The sequence below is a fragment of the Lipotes vexillifer genome, unplaced genomic scaffold (assembly GCF_000442215.2).
Source record: "Lipotes vexillifer unplaced genomic scaffold, Lipotes_vexillifer_v1.1 scaffold402, whole genome shotgun sequence".
Lineage (NCBI taxonomy): Eukaryota > Metazoa > Chordata > Mammalia > Artiodactyla > Lipotidae > Lipotes > Lipotes vexillifer.
In genome coordinates this window covers 422,737-440,554 of record NW_006798409.1, presented here as the reverse complement: position 1 = coordinate 440,554, position 17,818 = coordinate 422,737, and the positions used below count along the sequence as shown (strand labels likewise).

The 17,818-nt window shown below is 44.8% G+C and overlaps 1 protein-coding gene across 1 annotated transcript in view; it reads left to right on the top strand.

The window, feature by feature from the left end:
* Positions 1–17,818, top strand: part of IGSF5 (immunoglobulin superfamily member 5) — a 40,415-nt gene that overhangs the window by 648 nt on the left and 21,949 nt on the right. The window contains exons 2-4 of the mRNA XM_007470502.1: positions 1,186–1,261; positions 8,151–8,468; positions 13,580–13,879. Coding sequence (XP_007470564.1) covers positions 1,186–1,261; positions 8,151–8,468; positions 13,580–13,879 — 694 coding nt within the window. The remainder of the gene's footprint in view (positions 1–1,185; positions 1,262–8,150; positions 8,469–13,579; positions 13,880–17,818) is intronic.

Below are 17,818 nucleotides of genomic sequence, written 5' to 3'. Positions count from 1 at the left end.
ACGCGGGCCTCTCACTGTGGTGGCCTCTCCCGTTGCGGAGCACAGGCTCCGGACGCGCAGGCTCAGCGGCCATGGCTCACGGGCCCAGCCGCTCCACGGCATGTGGGATCTTCCCGGACCGGGGCATGAACCCGTGTCCCCTGCATCGGCAGGCGGACTCTCCACCACTGCGCCACCAGGGAAGCCTGAGCCAGTGTTTTTGTAGACAGTTCATGATATGTTCAGTGGGAGGTTTAACTTACATGCTCTAAGCAGCGCTGGTGGCTGCCCCGATAGGCCTGTCCCAAGGAGAAGGAAAAAAAAAAAAATGCAGGGATGGAGAGTGAGCAAGAGGGTTATCAAAGCACAAAGGAAGGGCCGAGAGATGTACATGACAGGATCCCTGGGTGCTACCAAGGGGCCAGGAAGGCCTTACTTGGTCTACCCTGACCTCTCTCGTGTCCCAGCCCCAGAGCCCCCTCTACTGTTCCCCAAACGTGCCAGGCACAGTTTCACCCCAGGGTCTTTGCACTTGCTGTTTTGCCTGGGAAGCTCTTCTGTACATACCCCTGTGCCGGTCGCCTCACGGCCTTCCCTGTTCACTGGGCACCTTCTTGGGAGCCTTTCTCTGACCTCTGCATTTGAAGCACCAGCCAGCCCACCAAACACACATCCCCTCACACACACTGCTCTCTTCTATTTGTCTCCATACCTCTTAACCACCTAATAAGCTTATGATCTAGTCCCTCCTTTTGCTGTCTGTCTTCCCTTTTGCTAATGTATGCTTGTTGTGAGTAGGATTTTTTTTCTCAATGATTAAAGCATCCTGATTGAAGTGAGTAGCAGTATGCCCACGCTCTGACCTTTCGGTTAGTGATTCTGTGGTCGTGGTACAGCACGTGCTTCCCACAACTTATACATGGGCTTGGGAGGAAGATCATTGAATACACTAATTATCAAATGGGAGCACCTACAGGAATCGGTACAGTGTTTAACTTTAGGCATATTTCTGAGTTTGCCCCCCAAAGCTTCTAATCCAGCAGGTCTGGGGTGGGCCCGAGAATTTGCTTTTCTAACAAGTTCCAAGATGAGGCTGGTGCCACTGGCCAGGCTGACTTATCTCTCCAGGGAAACACACGAGCTGGGAGGGTCCCCATGCGCCTCTGGATGGAGACAGGCTGTGACCTGCCCGCTTTGCTTTCCCAGGTGTGGAGGAGCATGCGAGATGAGGGCCGCTGCCGAGGCATCCTGGCCGCGCTGGTCGTCCTGGCTGGGCTGGCAGGTAGGGACTGCGGAGCTGGTTGGCACGCTCCCGGGCATCCACTCGGAGTGGGCGGGAGGGGCTTGGAGGAGGCCACGGGGGCACGTGGCTGCCAGCAGATTCTGCCTTAGGCTCTTCCTGTTGGGTCCCCTCTGCCCCACCCCATCCATTTCCTGCTGCGCCGGCCTCACTCTGGAAGGGTCCTTTAGGTGCGCAGGAGCCCACAAGTCCTCCTCCAGGGGTCCCTGCTTGGGTACCTTCCCAAGGTCATTGCTCTTGTTGAAGCATCCCATTCCCCCGCCTGGATATTCTCCCCTTCCATTTCTACCTGGTCTTTGAGGAAGACCTGATTTGGGCGTCACCTCCTCCCTGAAGCCTTCCTGGCCTTGCAGTTTTCTGGGTGATAACCCCACATCTCCCATTGTTGGCAGAGTGAGGGGCCCATTGCCTGTGAGACTTCCCAGTCCTCCCGACAGTCCCTCCTCATCCTGGAACTTTCCCAGAGTATCAGTCGGAATAGATTCCAGGTGTCCCAGGCCAGGGTCTCTGGATCAGATTCCGCGTTGCAGGAGATGGAGTGTGCAGACCCCCGGGTGCTTAGGGTAACAGGAGTTTGTACGCCAGCTTTCTTTTGACTATGTCTTGTCTCGATTTCATGGCTTCTGTCTGGTGTGTTTGTCTTGTTTTCCTAGCTAGGTTTTAAAGTCCTCACGGTATTCTTACTTCAGGAATTTTAAGGTGCTGTATTGAAGAATAATATACATACAGAAAAGTGCACAAGTCATAAAGGTACAGCTTGATGAAATTTTACAAACTGAGCACCTTTGTGTATCAACGATGAGCCCAAGAACACTTCACAAATGCTTTCTTCAGCCCCTCCCCCTCCCTCAAAGTGATCATTATTCTGACTTTTAGTTGCGTAGATAAGTTTTGCTTGCTTTATACTTTACACACCTATAAACTCTGTTTCAGATGGCTAGATAATAGTTTTTTCTTTTCTTTTTTTTAAACTCCATCCACGACAGCTTGAAAAAAGGAAACAGAATAAAATAGTATAGGAATGATCAGAGTGTGTGATGTGCAGTCAGGACTGTTTTACAAATTTCGGTTTTGGGTGTGTTTACACATTAAGCCAAGGGAACCAGGCTGTGGTGTTAACATGTATTTAGGGGCAAAGGTGTTTGGAAGCCCGTGCCTTCTAGTACGTGGTGCTAAGCGTTTAGTAGGTGCTTGATATGCGTTTGTTTGAAGGGTGGAGAGAACTTTTTCCCTGCTTGTGTGGGGACTCATGCGGTTAGCAAACCAGGCTCAGCACACATTTTAGGGATATGGCTCCAACGTGGCTGTCTCAGCCATGGCGGTAAAAATCTCTTCCAGCAGCTTAGCGGAAAACTGATGAACTCTGTGTCTACAATTTTTCTGAGCTATTTTTCCTGAAGTACTCTTTTGAAGGCAGAGATGGCTTGGGTTGACGTCTGGAGATAGCTATTCTATGAGGGGAGAGGATTATGGGTAATCCTAGAGCCCTTTGGGGGATGGGGTCCGTTGCAAAAGCCTGAACTCCTAGGATGCTGCATCTTGGAAAGTGTCGGGTAGAGACACCTCCAATGGCTTTGAATAGCTGAGGACAACCTCCACGTACCCCCAAAGGACTCCTGCCAGCCCTCGCCTGTCCACCTTGCTCCTAGTGTGATGGCTTATTTGTTCACTCGGTGAATATTCACTGGGATCCTCTTACGTGCCATTTAGGTGCAGGCACTGGGATGAGCAAAACCAGGCGCAGTCTCTGCTAACAAAGAGCTTAGACATCAATTGATAGATGACACCATGACAATTGCGTCACTCATCCGAAAGTCTGTTATGGATAATTTTACCTGCACAGGGTGGTCTGGGAAGGCTTCCTGAGGAGGAGACGACTTGGCTGGAAGCTGAGGAGTAAGCGAGACTAGTTCTTCAGGCAGTCACTGCCTGTGCAAAGGCCCTGGGGCCAGAAAGAGTTGGTGAGGTGGATAAATTGAAGATGGTCTGGTGGGCAGAGGGTGGAGTTTGGGGCAAAATGAAGTTGGAGAGGACGTTGATGTGAGACTAAGAAGGGTCTTAAGATATGGTAGTGTTAAGGGTGATCTGGTCTGTATCTGAAAGGATGGAAATATTTTAAACAAAGTCTGGGGTGTTGGGGTGGGAGGTTGGAAAGGGTACCTGGTCACACAGGCATGTTGAGAAGACCCATCTGGCTGCCACGTGGAGAGCGCAGTCTTGGGTGATGGCGGTGGCACAGCGGTGATGATGGCACCTCCTGCTATGGTCAGTGGGACATGGGGGGCAGCTCTGATACACCTCGGGACCCCCTCCCTCGCCTGTTTCCTTCTGATGCTCCCAGTCCCCGATGTCTTTTGACTACCATTTTCTCCATTGGAGCTCTCTTACCTGGGCACTTCCCTTCTACTGCCCTCTGTTTTATTTCCCTTTCTCCCTTCTGCTTTTAATTGTCTGCTTGTCTGCTCATTTCCAATGTTAAGTAAGAGATGGGAGCAGGTGAGGGGTCTACAGGTGCAGGAGGGAAGCTGGGGAAGAGGTAAGTGGAAGATTAGAGGGGTTAGTGGGTGCAGACCCTCTGTGCCCCACACACCAGGGAGACACCTGGCTGCTACTCCAGGGAGCTGAGAAAAAGCAGTTGCAGAAGAATGGTACTTATGTTTAGGATCTATATCTGCAGAGGATTGGGAGGGGCCAGGCAGCTGGCCCACATGCTACTGTGTGAGTGATTTCAGTTTTGCACCTGTTAGGGCACAATGAGTAGAAGAGAAGCTTCTCAGTCCCTGGGTGGCAGCCAGCCATTTACACGGAGATGCCTGGTGGAGCGGGATTTGCAAGGCAGCAGGAAAGCAAGAGCGGGGGCGTGGCTGAAGCCCTGGATTTGGAATTGGAGGGTGTTGGCATGAATGAGCATCTTGCAAGTGGATCAGCTCCTGCAAGGGAGGACCCGGTGTTGGGTGATCACCGTAGCTGGTGGCCGAGGTGGGTGCGGGGACACTCATCGTTCCCGTGGCTCTGCCCCTGGTTTGGCCCTTTGCTCTACCAAGTGAAAGGGAGAACAAAGGGGAAAGCGGACTGTTTGATGAAAGGTCTTATTTACAATTTTCTCATATTTGTCCTGTGTGGGGCAAGTTACACACACCGCAGCTGATAGGATGCAGGTGAGAGAGCAGTGAGATTCCAGGGCCTCACGTTACCGGAAATAGAGCTTCTGAGTCACAAGGCAGAGCTGGAGGGGAGTTTACTCATGGTGGTAGCAAGGATTGCAGGCAATCATGGCAGGGGAGTTTAGTGATTAGGATTTGATGCCACCTGTTTAATTTAAAGGCCAAGTTCAAAGTGGAAGAGTTTCCATTTGGTCCAGGTCCCTCCCAAGCTCCCACCTCCCGAGCTGCACAGTAAGGTCTGTACCTGGTGCATTCTTGCTCCCATGTGTAGTCTGAAGGGAATTTAAAGACTGGCTTGGAGTGAACAGTGTTTTGGAGTGAATAACCTACCCGGCACCAGGAAGTGATGGAACCAGGGCTTCAAATGCTTTGCTTATCCAGCTGGAGTGGCCTGGACGGAGCAGCTGGCGGGCAAGCCCGGGTCTCACCGCCCCTGCGCTCCCAGCACCCAGACCCGTGGGCTGTGTTCAACCTACTCCCATGGACCCGAGTCCGAGGTGGGAAAGATGTTGTTATCACAGTGTGGAGTATGAGGACACGTCTCGTCTTTTCTTCCTCAGGGTGTAGATTTGGCTGTTTCTTTCCTTTGAGCTTTTTTTTTTAAGATGCAATTCAGGGCTTGTGGAAAGAACCAAGTTGGCACAGAGGCTGTGGCTTCCCTGGGGAATCATTTCTGCCTTCCCTTCTTCAGGCTTTTTCCCTTTTTAAAAAAATCCCAGATCAGAAGGATCCTTGGATCAGAAAGATGTGCCCAAGGGTAAGGGAGAACACCCAATTTGAGTGGTTATTAAGGGTCATACTTTCTCTCTCTTTCTATCATGCCCAGAGGCAAAACAAAGAATAGTGATCATGTTCATGCCCAAACAGGATTAGTCCTAGTTAATTATGACCTTCCCTCAGTTTTGCCTCTTTGGAGCCTGGGATCTCCTGGTTGACCCAGTCCTACAGGTCTCAGAGACACTGTACACCCCATTCTCTCCTATTGACCTGGCCCTGCTGTGGGCATCATCCCTGCAGTGCATTCTGGGTACTCAGGTGAGTGTCAATGTGTTAATGCATGTCTGGTGGGGAGGTTCCTTCCCAGAAATCTTTCAGGTGGTAATTAGATTCTTTTAGAACCTGCCTTTAGAACCTGACCTTATAAGATTGGAAGGAAAGAGGGGCTGCAGTTATTTGGGGGCACCCAGTGTGGATGGGGGCTGCCTGGTGGACCTGCAGGGTTCACATAGCTCCGGAAGGTGATAGAAACATATAGTCTTTTTTTTTTTTAAGATTTTTTTTGATGTGGGCCATTTTTAAAGTCTTTATTGAATTTGTTACAATATTGCTTCTGTTTTATGTTTTGATTTTTTTGGCCGTGAGGCATGTGGGATCTTAGCTCTCGACCAGGGATTGAACCTGTGCCCCCTGCATTGGAAGGTGAAGTCTTAACCACTGGACAGCCAGGGAAGTCCCTGGAACATGTAGTCTTACTGATGGTGGCAAGTGTGGCTGAGAAGAAACCAAGAGTGTGGGCTGTTGGGGGGTCTTTTTACTATAAACTCTGAGTGAGATCAGAGTGAAAAGAATGGGAAAGAGGGGGAACTCAGAGTGGGAAGGGCTGAGTTTGTGTCTCAGCCCCACCCCTGTGATCACAGGTCCTGAGACGTTGCTGGTCTTGATTTCCTCAGCATTAAAATGTAAGAGGTAACAGATGAGAAATCTTGGAGATTATCAATTGCTCTGTAAGTTCTACTTTGCATTATTATTACAAACATGGGAAAGTCTAGGAAAACTCTGACCACCAATTCGCTCTTCTGGGGTGATAAGAAAATCAGTCCTAAATGGCTGAAAGATTTCTTGAGTTCTTCAGGTGCAGAACACACTCCATCTTGAGTGTTTCTGACTGAGTTCCCATGAGCTGGAGAGGTCTTGATGCCCTCCTTGGGGAAGGCCAGTTAGGAGTTGTCTTTCCAGTTAAAACCAGTGTCAGAGTTCATCTGGTGAGCAAAAGGTAGAATGTTGTGAGAAGTCTGAAGGAAACATTTTACTTTCCTCTATGATTTTCTTGGTTTGTCTTGTACGCCACGTAGTAGTGACTGCTTACTGAGTGCTTGAGGGTCATGTTAAGGGCTTTATGTGGATCGTCTCATTTGGTTCTTAAAACTAGTTCCTGTGGTACTTTTAACCAACCTTGGGTCCACTTGCACAACATGCAGCCAAGCCAGTCTACTGACATGAGGTTGTGGTGAAGGAAAGTGCAGTGTTTATTCCAAGCACCAAACAAGGAAAACAGGCAGCCAATGCTAAAAAGACCCAGACTCCCTGATAGCTTTCAGGGAAGGGCTTCAAAAGGCAGTGTGAGGGAGGGGGTCATGGGGTTCATAAACAGCTCATGGACATTCTTCTGGTTAGTTAGTGGAGAGATAACAGGGTAGTATTTCAGGAGTTAACATCATCAGCCTTCTGGTTCCAACTGGTCTGGAGTCTATGTGCTTGTGGTCAGCATGCACTTAACTTCTTTCACCTGGTGGGGGTTTCAGTATCTGCAAAACAGCACAAGAATATGGCTCAGGATATTATCTATAGCCCTAGAGGAGGAGGTAAGTGTCCTTGACTTTGTTTTATGGCTAAACTATTATTACTTTGTCTTGTTTGACTGTTTTCCTTTTTTTCTGCATTTTCTCACTTCTCTGGTTAAATTTGCTATTTGGAACTTAGGGAAGGTCTAAGAGGTTAAATTTTTTCTACAAACAAGAAGCAAGGGGGATAGGGGAGGGGAGGGCCTGTCTCTGGGAAGGCCCTGTAGCATTCTGCTGGGTTTCAGTACTAGTGTCCCTCTTGTGCAGTGAGGGGAGTGGTCAAGGAGAAGTGTGAAAACTTTCCCAGGGAGGCAGGACTTTGGAGTTCACAGTATTATGCTCTAGAACTACCTGCCCACCCGCTGGAGTTTTAAACACAACACTAGATGCTCTAAGACTCTCTACGAGGCTGCCAAATGCATCCCCCCAGTCTTGCCATTGAGGGATCCCACTCTCCTGCATCCTTTACATCCCCACAGGGTTCTCCTTGAGGGATCACTTTCTCCTACATTCTTCTATGTGTTTTCCCTCTCTGTGTCTCCCCCACATATCTCTTCTCGTCCTTAGGAAGTGGGGTGTGGCATTAGTGACAGTTCCATCCTAAGGGTGCAGGGGGCATGCAGTGGACCATGGCCATGGCAACCTGGGGTCTCCACCCTCTACACAAAGAGAAGCTTCTTTCCACTTCCCCCTTTTAGCCTTGGGATCTCCTCTGAGGTGGAAATCACCTGTCCTTCCTACTTCACTGGGAGGAAGATTCTCACTTCATGGTGAGGCTGAAAAACTTGCCTGAAGTCACAGAGCTAGGCTAGTGGTAGCTCTCCAGACAGGCTGGGGTCAGATACTTAAGGTAACATCCCACAGGAGGTGGAGGAGGGACATTGCTCCCTCCAGTCCCAATCCCACTGGGAGTTCTGTGGACTGTGGACTGGGGAGAGGGCCATGGAAAGGAGGGCATGTGTGTGGCTTCATGTCCACTGGAAGCTCCTGAGCTACTGGGAGACCTGGTACTGAGACCAGTAGGACATGGAATCTGAGCCACGGATGGTCACCCAGTGGCCACAACTGGTACACAGAAATGCTACATTGTACAGTCGACTTCTGTAGTCATCCCCTCACCAACTTGAAAAATTGGTTGTCTTTTAGTTTGTGGATCCAGCAATGAAATCATAGAGGGTCCCAAGAATGTCACGGTGCTGAAGGGCTCGGAGGCTCGCTTCAACTGCACCATCTCGCAGGGCTGGAAGCTCATCATGTGGGCTCTGAAAGGCACGGTGGTTCTGAGCATCACGCCCATGGAGCCCATCATCACCAACGACCGCTTCACCGCCATGAGTTATGAAGAGGGCAGTAACTTCATCTCTGAGATGATAATCCACGACGTACAACTCAGTGATGCAGGGCAAATCAAATGCAGCCTCCAGAACAGTGACCGGGACGGATCTGCCTTTCTTTCTGTCCAAGGTGTGTATGCAGGTGACTCCAATGGGAGCATTTGGAGTTCACTGGGTTAAATGTCAGGGGGCTGGAAGGGACCTTCTGAAGTTCATGTCGTACATGGGGACATATAGGGTCGAACTTCAGTTGGTGCTATGCTTAGAATTATTCTGAACTGATGGATATTTTGTTACTTATCACCATGCTCCCTCCCCCTCTCCCTTCTTCCTGGCCTTCCTTCCTTCTTTCATATGTGGACTTGCCTTCAGCTTAACAGCTATTCTGAACTGGCTAGTGTTTGTTGTTTTTAGGTGTTTATTTCTCTCCTCCCATCCTCACTGACTTTCTACTTTCTTTCTTTCTGCTTCTCTCCCTTTCCTCTTCCTTTTCCTTCCTTTCCTTTTCCTTTCCTTTTTTTCTTATTAAAACTATTAGAGACAGCTTTTATCACTTTTTTCATCTGACCAATTTCAGTACTAATAACTTTTCTGGAAGTACATCCCGGAATTCTGGGGCCAGTTGCAGTCACTTGTCTTTGATTTAGAGAGAGAGTTGACGATCATTGCCCTTTTTCTAGCTTTTCATATACTTGACTCTATTTCTTTGCCTGACATCATTTATCAACTTTGAATCATGCTTTAACTTTTTCCTCTTCCAGCTGAATTCCCCTAATCTATTATTCTTCCTGCCCACAGTGGTTCTTATAATCAAAGGTGTGTGTTCACTAAGCCCTACCAAGTCTTTTAGAGAAAATAAAAGAGTAAACAAAATTTATAATAATGGATAACTTATTTTTCCTTTTATCATTTATTCATTTTCATCATAGGGCAGTTGTGGGATCAAAGGTAATTTTCAGGTGCTGAAGATTATGCTACTTAGTGAAAAAAAAAAGGATACAAGGATTCAGAACATCTTTATCAAAGTTTAATCATTTTGCATTCCTTAAAAATGTAATTATGTAGTATTTGTAGATGCATTGGAGCTTTTAGAGTTCCTGATTTCTATAGCAGCATTTCTTTTAACAGACTACATTGTGTCTTTGAAATTTTTTCTTATGCCTGTTTATTAGTTTGTTTAGGAGAAATTTCCAATGATTTGGTCTATATTCATATTGCTATCAAATCAAATTTGATAATGTTCAGTGGAGTTACATGCCTACTTATTTCTACTTGCATTTTTAAATTTAGTCAAATTGTTATATCTTTACTTTTATGTGTCTTTAATTTTGTGTGGTTTAATTAGGGGCACAATGATATTCTCTAAATAAGTGATTCTGTGAAGCTACCTGGATTATTGGCTTAGTTTGCATGACCAAATTATTATTCTAATAATTTGTGGTATAAAGGAAAGAACACAGGACAAGGAACCAAGGATATGAGTTCTGGTTTTGTTTTCATCAGTTACCTACCTTGGTGACTCCTGAAATGGCTCAATTTCTTTATCTTTAAAGTGAGGATAAGGCTCCCCTGCCCACATCACAGGTTTACTATGAGGATCGGATGGAACGATGACTAGGGATGGTTTGAAGACTCCAAAACCCTGTCTGTTTCAAGTTACTGCAAATGAAGCTGGTGGGGCAGAGAAGTCTAGTGGTAAATAGCACAGAGGTGGGAGCCTGACTGCCAGGTTCAAGTTCCAGCTTTATCACTGACTAACTGTGTGACCTTGGACATGTTACTTAATGACCTTGTGTCCTAGTTTGCTCATCATAGGGCAGTTGTGGGATCAAATGAGTAGGTTTATATAAAGCCTTTAGAACAGCACCTGGTTCATAGCAATGCCCATAAAGTCATTTGCTATTATTTGTTGCATTCCCAGTAGGAGCATGCCATTGTGTTAGGCATTTAAGGGGGACTCAAGGTGAATGCAATAAGACACAGTCCTGCTCTCAAGAATCCTACAAGAAGAGTAGATAATGCAAGTGCATGAATAACAGTGGTGCAATGTAGATGCTGGCAAGTGCAAAGAGAGGGAGACAAGGTAAGTTTCAAATTGGGAAGGGAGATGAGAGACTTAGTGAAGGCTTCTAGGATGACTCCACAGAGCAGGTGCCATACGAGATGTGCCTTGAAGGTCTGTAGATAACAGGCAAAGTGGGGAAGCAAGAGAGGTGGAGGGCACCCCTGAATCAAGGAAACAGGGTTAAAGGCATGACTTATTATTGCTATGCTTATGGCATATCAGATTCATAAATCCATGTGGTTTTATAGCATCTTTCCTAAGATGCAACTATGAAGTTGTCTGAATACCCCTACCATGCATTAAAAAAAAAAAAATTAATTAATTAATTAATTTTGGGCTGTGTTGGGTGTTTGTTTCTGTCCTAGGGCTTTCTCTAGTTGCGGCAAGCGGGGGCCACTCTTCATCGCGGTGCGTGGGCCTCTCACTATCGCAGCCTCTCTTGTTGTGGAGCACAGGCTCCAGACGCGCAGGCTCAGTAGTTGTGGCTCACAGGCCTAGTTGCTCCACGGCATGTGAGATCTTCCCAGACCAGGGCTCGAACCCGTGTCCCCTGCATTGGCAGGCAGATTCTCAACCACTGCGCCACCAGAGAAGCCCCCCTCACATGCATTTTTAAATGCTGGTAATTACTGCAGCTTTTGGTTTTAACACAGATGGAAGAACAAGAATCTAGGGAAGTTAAAGTCTTCCTCAAGGTCACGTGGAAGGAACCCATAGATCGAGACAGAACTCCATCCATTTACCCTGGTTGCACTGGGCTGAATGGCACTTTGCTCTTAGAGAAACAAAAGTTCTCTGGGCAACAGGGTCTCTTCGAGGGAAAAGAACCGTGAAAAAAGAGGAAGCAACCAGTTTATTTTGAAAGTGAATTTTCTAAAGTTTGTTTTTTTCCTTACCATGTATCCACAAGAAAAAGAAAGAGAACTTACATAACTCCATGTTGAGTCATCCAAAATCTACATGAATATTCATCACCCTGTGTAAAGTGCTTGTCATGCCACTGGATGACCTTTGTGAAAGCCAGTGGGAAAAGGTGGATCACAAATACTGAAAAAGGAAATGCTTCAGATTGCTGTATTTTTGCCCGTACACCAATTAATCACACACCAAACTCTAGATCTCTTGTGTTTTGAAGGCCACTAAGACTTGAGTTCAAGATCAACTGTTACTAACTGAAGCAATACCAGCCCCCTACCCCCAGTTTCTGTCATCTTAAACCTCTTCATCAATGGAACAATGAATGAACTAAAAAGAATAAACACAAGATCCTGTAGTCTGAAGGGACAAATCTGTTCTCTTCTCACTGCTGCGTTTACAGTGATCCTTGAAATAGCTAAGGTGCTTTACTTGCTCCAAGGCATTATTCAAGAAAGGAATAACTGGAAATTAACATTTCAGAGTAAGAAGAGCTTTCAGAGCTGATCCAGCTCAGTCCAGTCTGGAAACTCCCAGGCAACCCCTAGATTCTTTCAGGGTGGTCTCTGTGGTCATGACTGTTTCCATGGTAATGCTAAGATTTTAGTTGCCTTTCTCACTCACTGTCATGAGTGTACAGGGATTTTCCCGCTGTACATTGGGAAGGTCTGCATAACTCAGTGGACCGGCGTTTTCCAAATGACTGATGTATAATGATACAAAATCATGAAAGGGTAAAAGATCCATTCAAAGTGCCATCTAGAGCAATGGATTCTAATGTAACAGCATGAAAGTTCCTTAATACGGTTTCAGTTTCCACAGTGTAACTAACCTTTAGGCAACCACTGCTTGTCAAGTTTTGGTGTATCAGTTGTATCAAAGAATATCCATGATTATCTGAAAAGCTTCCTAACCATTCCAACCATATATCCGTGTGAAGTCAGATTTTCTTCATATACTCCAAAGAAGGCAATATATCGCAACAGAATGAAGGCAGAAGCAGATATGAGAATCCAGCCAGATGTTAAAGAGATTTGCATAAATAGAAAACATGTCATCTAATTTATTTTGGGTTAAAAATAAAGATTTTTTCATAAAAATATGTAAATACATATTAACAGGTAATAGGTTATTAATGTTATTTTAAAACAAATGTTTGAAAAAAATAAGCAAATATTTAATTCTTATTTCAAATATGGAAAATATTGATAGAACCCACATAAATCAAAGGTCTTTGGAGTCCTCAGTGGTGTTTAAGAGTATAAAAGTTACTGAAACCAAAATGTTTGAAAACCACTGATCTTGTTAAATCATCTTGTTCACCAGGTAGTAAACAGAGAGCCTGAACATTTCAGTGACTTACCCACGGTGATGGCAAGTTTGTGGGAAAGCCAATATCGAGAACAGATCTTTTGATTCTTAGTCCAGTGTTCTTTCCATTATATTACATGGCAGGGCGTTTTAGGGTATTTTAAACTGAATATTTCACTGTCTGTATAGTTCACTAACGCTGTGTTTTTACCGGGGACCATCCTCAGGTTATTTTAGTAATATTAGCAATACAAGTGCTATTTTCAGATGGGTCATTTACAGTGTGAACCCTGGCATATGCAAGCGTGTCTTTACTAAAAACTTTAAAATAAGTGATCTAAGTAATATATTCTGATACAGAATTTAAGGTAGTTATTTCTATAATTATATTACATTAGATTTTTATTTAATTTGTACCTAGAAAAATACTTTAAGGCAATACCATAGGAAATTATCCTTAAAAATGTGACTCAAAAATAAAATGAATCTGACTGACCAAAGGCCAGGAGAGACTTGCTTCCCATGAAACTTTGAGATGTGTTCTCCTTACGATGAAAAGAATGTAAAGGTTGTTTCCCATTTTGCTTTGGCTCCTAGGGCAGACCAGGGCAAGTTTGCAACTCCACTGCAGACATTGTGCAGCCCTCCATGGTGGGCACATCCGCCCTCTCTTTCCCATGTAATTCATACCCTTGGATCCTGATTTTTATTTATTCATTTTCTCTGGAATCTATGTTTTCTCGTGAGCCACCTCCCCTTCTTCTGTGAACCTGACAGGTATAAATTAAATATACAGATCAAACCTGAGTTAATGTTTCCAGATACAGACACAGTCAATTTGTGCTCGGGAAGGTAGTGCTCATGCAATGTAATCTGAAGGAAAATTTTAAAAACATCTGTCACCGAGAAGCATGATCATTCCTTCCAAACATTTCTCTTTTCTTCTTTAGTTATGGGGCGGTTGTTCATTCCTGAAGGCAGTCTAGTAGTCATGGAGGATAAGCCTTGTAATGTGACTTGCCGCGCATTGGGCTGGACCCCACTCCCACGTCTTTCCTGGGAGATTGGGATTCCAGTGAGCCATTCGAGCTATTACTCCATCCGGGAGCCTGAGGACCTTCAAAGTGCAGTGAGCGTTCTGGCTCTGACGCCGCAGGGCAATGGCACTGTGACGTGTGTGGCTGAGATGAAGCGGCTGCACGTCCACGAGTCTGTAACTGTAAATCTTACTGTGGTTCAGCCTCCCTTGGGTAAGTGAAGACATTTTGCTTTATACAAAGTGGATTATTATTGCATGCTTTACATTTTGTATGTTGTGCTGCTTAATCAGTGATGCCCAGGAGAATCACACAGTGATCTTGATCTCAGGTAGGGATGGTAATGGAGACAAGTGACTTGTGTCAGCTTCATGACCTTGTAATTTCACTTTTAAAACTCTGTCTTCAAGTGCTTCTCTCTTTTCTACTTACATATGACAACCATTGAGAATCTTGACAATTACTTATAAAATAGCATCAAGGTCAGATGTAAATACTTGAATTCAATGTTTTTCTCTAGCTTTCACTCATTGTTCCTGTCTGATCCCATCCCCTGGGCCAAGGAAGTGAGCTCTTTCAGTATCTGAGGAGGTCATGCACGTTCTCAAGGATTCCTTCCAATCTTAGTGGGATTAGGAGGGCTCAATTTTTTACCCAGCAAATCCACAGTGTATCTCAAAGTACCAGGTCTATTTTTTTTTTTTAACTTCACAAAATGACATAAATTTAAAGTTTAGATCCTGAAGAAAATCTGTTGCAGGGTCCTTGGGAAACACCAAACTCTGACCACACCTTCATGGGGCCTCTGAACCTGCTTGACCTCGAAGGCCACCTGGGCCAACTAGAAAGTACAGGGGTGGGGGCTGAGTTTCATGCCTTCATTTTACAAAAGAGGAAAGGAAGGGAGGCCCAGAGAAGGACTACACTCCATTCCAGGTCTTATGCTGATGGCACAAAGGGATCCCGAAGCCAGGAGGAACTTCTCCCTTGGTCCAAAACTCTTCCCACTATGAAAACACTTCTTAGATCTTCCAAAGTTTGGAATAAAGTTACAGCCATAGCAAGATTAATAATAACAATAATAAAAATAAAAAACAGTACTACATAGCTCTTATTAAGTTAAGATGCGTGTTTTTTTCCCCCAACTCAGTGTTTCACTTTATTTAAAAAAAATTTTTATTGGAGTATACTTGATTTAAAATGTTGTGTTAGTTTCTGCTGTACAGCTAAGTGAATCAGTTATACATGTGCATATATCTACTCTTTAAAGACACTGTTTTAAGCAGTTCTCAAATATTAACCAAATTACACAACTTTCTTATGAGTGGATGCTGTTATTATTCCTGATGTAAAGATGAGGCGACAGAGACACATTGTTTGGACCTTGCCCACGTTGATAGTAGACGGCAGAGGTGGCCTCGCCAGTGTGTCTCTAGAATCTGCTCACCCGCCCACTCTGCCCTCCCCCTGTGAGCAGCCCTGGAAGGTTTGTGAGTGTCCTGGGGCTGCTGTAACCTCAGACTGGGGACTTAAACAACAGACATGGTTTCTCTCACAGCTGTGGAGGCTAAGAGTCCAAGATCAAGGTGTGGGCAGTGTTGGTTCCTTCTGAGGACCCATCTGTTCCAAGCCTCTCCCCCAGCTTCTGGTGGTTGGCTGTCAATCTTTGGTGTCCCTTGGCTTGTAGCCCCTGCATCACCTGATCTCCGCCTTCATCTTCACATGATGTTCTCCCTGTATGTGTGGCTCGTCTCCATATTTCCTTTTTTTAATAAGGACCCCAGTCATATTGGATCAGGGGCCACCCTATGACCTCATCTGAACTAAATTCCATCTGCAGCAACCCTGTTTCCAAATAAGGTCACATTCTGAGGCACTAGGAGTTAGTATTTTAACAAATGAATTTTGGGGACAGACAATTCACCGCATAACAGATGATGTCTCTGTGAACCTGTAAAAAGCCATTTAGAGCCTAAGCTGTGGTTAGCGCCAGTCATCCTGAGCTTTGCACTGCAGGGATTGATCCCCACTGCAGTACCATCACAAGCTTGCACTCCTGATGTCTGGCCCTTGTCTCCAACTCAGGTGTCTCCAGAGACCAGGCAGACAACAGAAATTAAAGCATGAGTGAATCCACATGTCAGGTAGAAGACAGAGTGCAGGGGCCTGCTGGGAACCAAACAGCATCCCCATCGACACGGAGCAGCTGTACAGTCTCCAGCTGGTTGTTGCCATTAGGAATGGGGACTCAGACTGCCAGAGCTTTGACCTGGTTCTGGTGAATATCAGTGTCTTTGAGGGTAAAGGACACAGAAATCTGTGTTTTCTTCGGTTTTAAGTCGAGGTTAACTTATTTCAGCTTATTAAATTCAAAGGATTTTAGCTGATTTCCTACCAAGACTGTATATGAAGATGAAGCTAGAATTCAAACCTAGCTTCCTTTCTTATTATTTTGGACAATTAAAAAACCTTTAGAAAAGTTGGTGCAAGAATAGTACAATGAATACCAATGTATCTTCACTTAGATACAACAGATGTTAACATTTTCTCATGTTTGCTTCTCTCTCTTAGCTTTTCTTTCCCTTCCTCTCTCCCTCCCTTCTTTCCTTCCTTTCTCCCTTCCTTCCTTCCTTCCTTTACCATTTGAGATTTAGTTGGAGATTTTATGACATTTTACCTCTAAATACCCCAGCATGTGTATCATAAGAACAAGGCCATTCTACATAGCCCCAATGTAGTTGGCAGTCAGGAAATTTAACATTGATACAATACTATTATACAATATTCAGTCCATATTCAAATTTCCCCGACTGTCCTTTCTAGATTTTTCTCCCCCAAACCAGTATCCAGTTAAAGGCCATGCATTGCCTTTGGCTGTCAGGTCTTCTTCTGTCTCCTTTAACGTCCAGTGGTTCCCCCACTTTTTGTCTTTCCCGATATAAACATCTTTGAAGGATCCAGACCATTTTTGCAAGATACCCTTCAATATGGATTTGTCTGAATTTTCCCAACATACTTTGATTGAGGATAAATATTTTTGGCAAGACATGGGTAATGTCATGTGGGCATGTGATGCTAATTTTCTCTATTATTGGTAATAAGTTTGATCATTTGGGTAAGGTGGTGTCCCCCAGATTTCTCCATTGTAAAGGTACCTTTTTGACCTTTATAATTAATATCTGATCTACAAATACTGTGTGAATATCTTGTTTCTTGACAGTATTTCACATAATAACATTTGCATTCATGGATAAGTCGTTGTCTGAATCACTTATTTCTATAGTGGTTATAAAAGAGAGAATTTTCTGGTTCCATCATTTTTCTATATTTATTAGTTTGGCATTCTTCTGTAAAGAAGAGGCATTTCTTTTCTTCCTTTTCTTTCTTTCTTTTTTCAAAAAAATTTTACAGTTTTAGTACCGACGCATTTTTATCCAATACATTATGATTTGTTTCCATCGTTACTCATTGTGACGCTCAGATTCCTCCAGATTCGGCCAGTGGGAATCCCTTCCGGCTGGCTCTGCTGTCCTTCCGATGTGTCCCTCTTAGTTTGTTTTTTTTTTTAACACCTTTATTGGAGCATAATGGCTTTACAATGGTGTGTTAGTTGCTGCTTGTATAACAAAGTGAATCAGCTATATATGTACATATATCCCCTTTTCTCCTTCCTCTTGGCTCACTAAGATGTTCCAAACTTTCTTCACCTTTCCCCTGTTCCAGTCTGGAATCAGCCAGCTCTCCAAGGAGCCAACCCAGCTTGCTTTTAAGCAATTTAAATATGAAAAAGTGTGGTCCAGGCTTTGAAAGGGAAGATTGAAAAAAGTTCCATTGGCACCAAATGGAATGAATTTGTTTAAACCACACACTTTAACAAGGTAATAAGGCAATAATGCAGCGAGGAGCTCTGGTCTATGATGATGCCTCACAGAAATGGATTTGGATATTAGCTTGCCTACAAAGCTTCTCTTTTTAGGGGAAGGGCAAGGGACATTCGGTTTCCCGTGATGGGGTTTAATTCAGCTGAATTCTTCTTAGCCTGGGACCAGTGAAGTGAGTGGCCTTAATTACGGCAGCTGGAGTCACAGACAGTTTGACAGAGGAGAGCGTTAGAGGTGTGTTGCAATGAGTCTGACTTTATTGGACTCATTT